General features: G+C 54.9%; 1 protein-coding gene across 1 annotated transcript in view; it reads right to left on the bottom strand.

The window, feature by feature from the left end:
- Window positions 1–1468, bottom strand: part of hpse2 (heparanase 2) — a 68700-nt gene extending 67232 nt beyond the window's left edge. Inside the window, 1 exon segment of the mRNA XM_062520400.1 lies at window positions 1140–1468. Coding sequence (XP_062376384.1) covers window positions 1140–1390 — 251 coding nt within the window. The 5' untranslated portion in view covers window positions 1391–1468.

Genomic DNA, 1468 nt, shown 5'->3' with positions numbered 1-1468 from the left:
CAACACACACACACACACACCGAACGGGGAGAAGACGGGAACTGGCGTGACCCCGGTGAAGCAGCTGCTCGCACTGAGGCCTACACACACACACATCGCCGAAATGTCGGAGGAGAAACAGACCCGAATAGAGAGACTTTAATAGACTTAAACGTTCCTCACGAGGGACATCAATAACCTCCACCACCCGGTACAAGCCCAACAGTCAGGGGCCTGCCGCGCGCAGGGCCGGATTTTGCTCCCGTGCCCCCCGATGCTCTTGGACACGCTGCGCGCTCTGGACACCCATCCGGCTGTCACGAGACTGGTGTTCTGAAAACGAGTGCCTCTCCACAATGTCTTTGTGCTGACGGTAATCTGACGGTTTTGTGATATTCTGTGATTTTTTTTTTTCACGAAGCACCGTGTGTGCGACCGCCGCTGAGGCCTATGCGCGTGCTAGGTCCTCCAGCCCCCAGACGAGCAGAGACCGGCGCGGTGCTCGCGGCCTTCTACGGTGTCACAACAACGTCTCATGGGCGACTCCGGGACAGCACAGGGATGCATATCCACGGGCTACCGGACAGGCATGAGTTCATTTTGAGTGGTGCTCTGCTGGCACGGCCGACGAGTGGCTTGACATTTGACCCATTTGTGCGAGTGTGAACGTGTGTGTGTGTGTGTGTGTGTGTGTGTGTGCTGTTTACAAACAAAGACAACACAGAATTTCGGTACTCGCATATTCGAGTCTTTCTAGGCATATAGGGGATGTTTAATGTGACTATATATGCGCTATGACTCATGGTGAGTGTGTGTGTGTGTGTGTGTGTGTGTGTGAGAGAGAGAGAGAGAGAGAGAGAGAGAGAGAGAGAGAGAGAGAGAGAGAGAGAGAGAGAGGGCGAGTGAGTATGTGTGGAGGGGGGATGCCAGCGGTCCGTTAGCATTGCTGCTGGCGTCTCATCTCCCATTCAAATCCCAGACGGACACCCGAATCTGCACAAACCAGCTCTCACCTTTCACAAAACATGAAGCTTTTCTATATAACGGATGCCGCCGATAACAACTTCTGAAAGGAACTAAACACACTTTCATTCACGCGCCCCTCGGGGCAGCCTGATAGCACCACGAGCACTGGGGATAACTAATAAGACTTTATTTACCTCAGGAAGTCGAGCCAGCCGTCCTTGATGATCGCGGGGTCCAGCTGCAGCGACAGAAAGTTCTCATTCAGAACCTTCACGGGGCCCCGCGTGTGCACATCCAGAAGGATAAGCGTTCGCTCGAGGAAGCCCGGGCGCTTGCCTCCGTTGACCGGTCTCTTGTACGTAGCTGTGGAAGAAACCAGGGACTGCACCATCAGAGCGAGCCACAGGCTCGAGCCGAAGCTCGCCGTTAGCAGTGGTCTGGGCATCTTTGTTTACGGGAATACCGGGACGAAGACGCGCGCGGGTGAGACCCTGCGTTGGTGCGTGCGGAGAGAGAAGCGTTA

This window comes from Sardina pilchardus, chromosome 18 (genome assembly GCF_963854185.1).
Source record: "Sardina pilchardus chromosome 18, fSarPil1.1, whole genome shotgun sequence".
NCBI classification, from domain to species: Eukaryota; Metazoa; Chordata; class Actinopteri; order Clupeiformes; family Clupeidae; genus Sardina; species Sardina pilchardus.
This window is presented reverse-complemented; position numbering and strand designations above follow the sequence as displayed.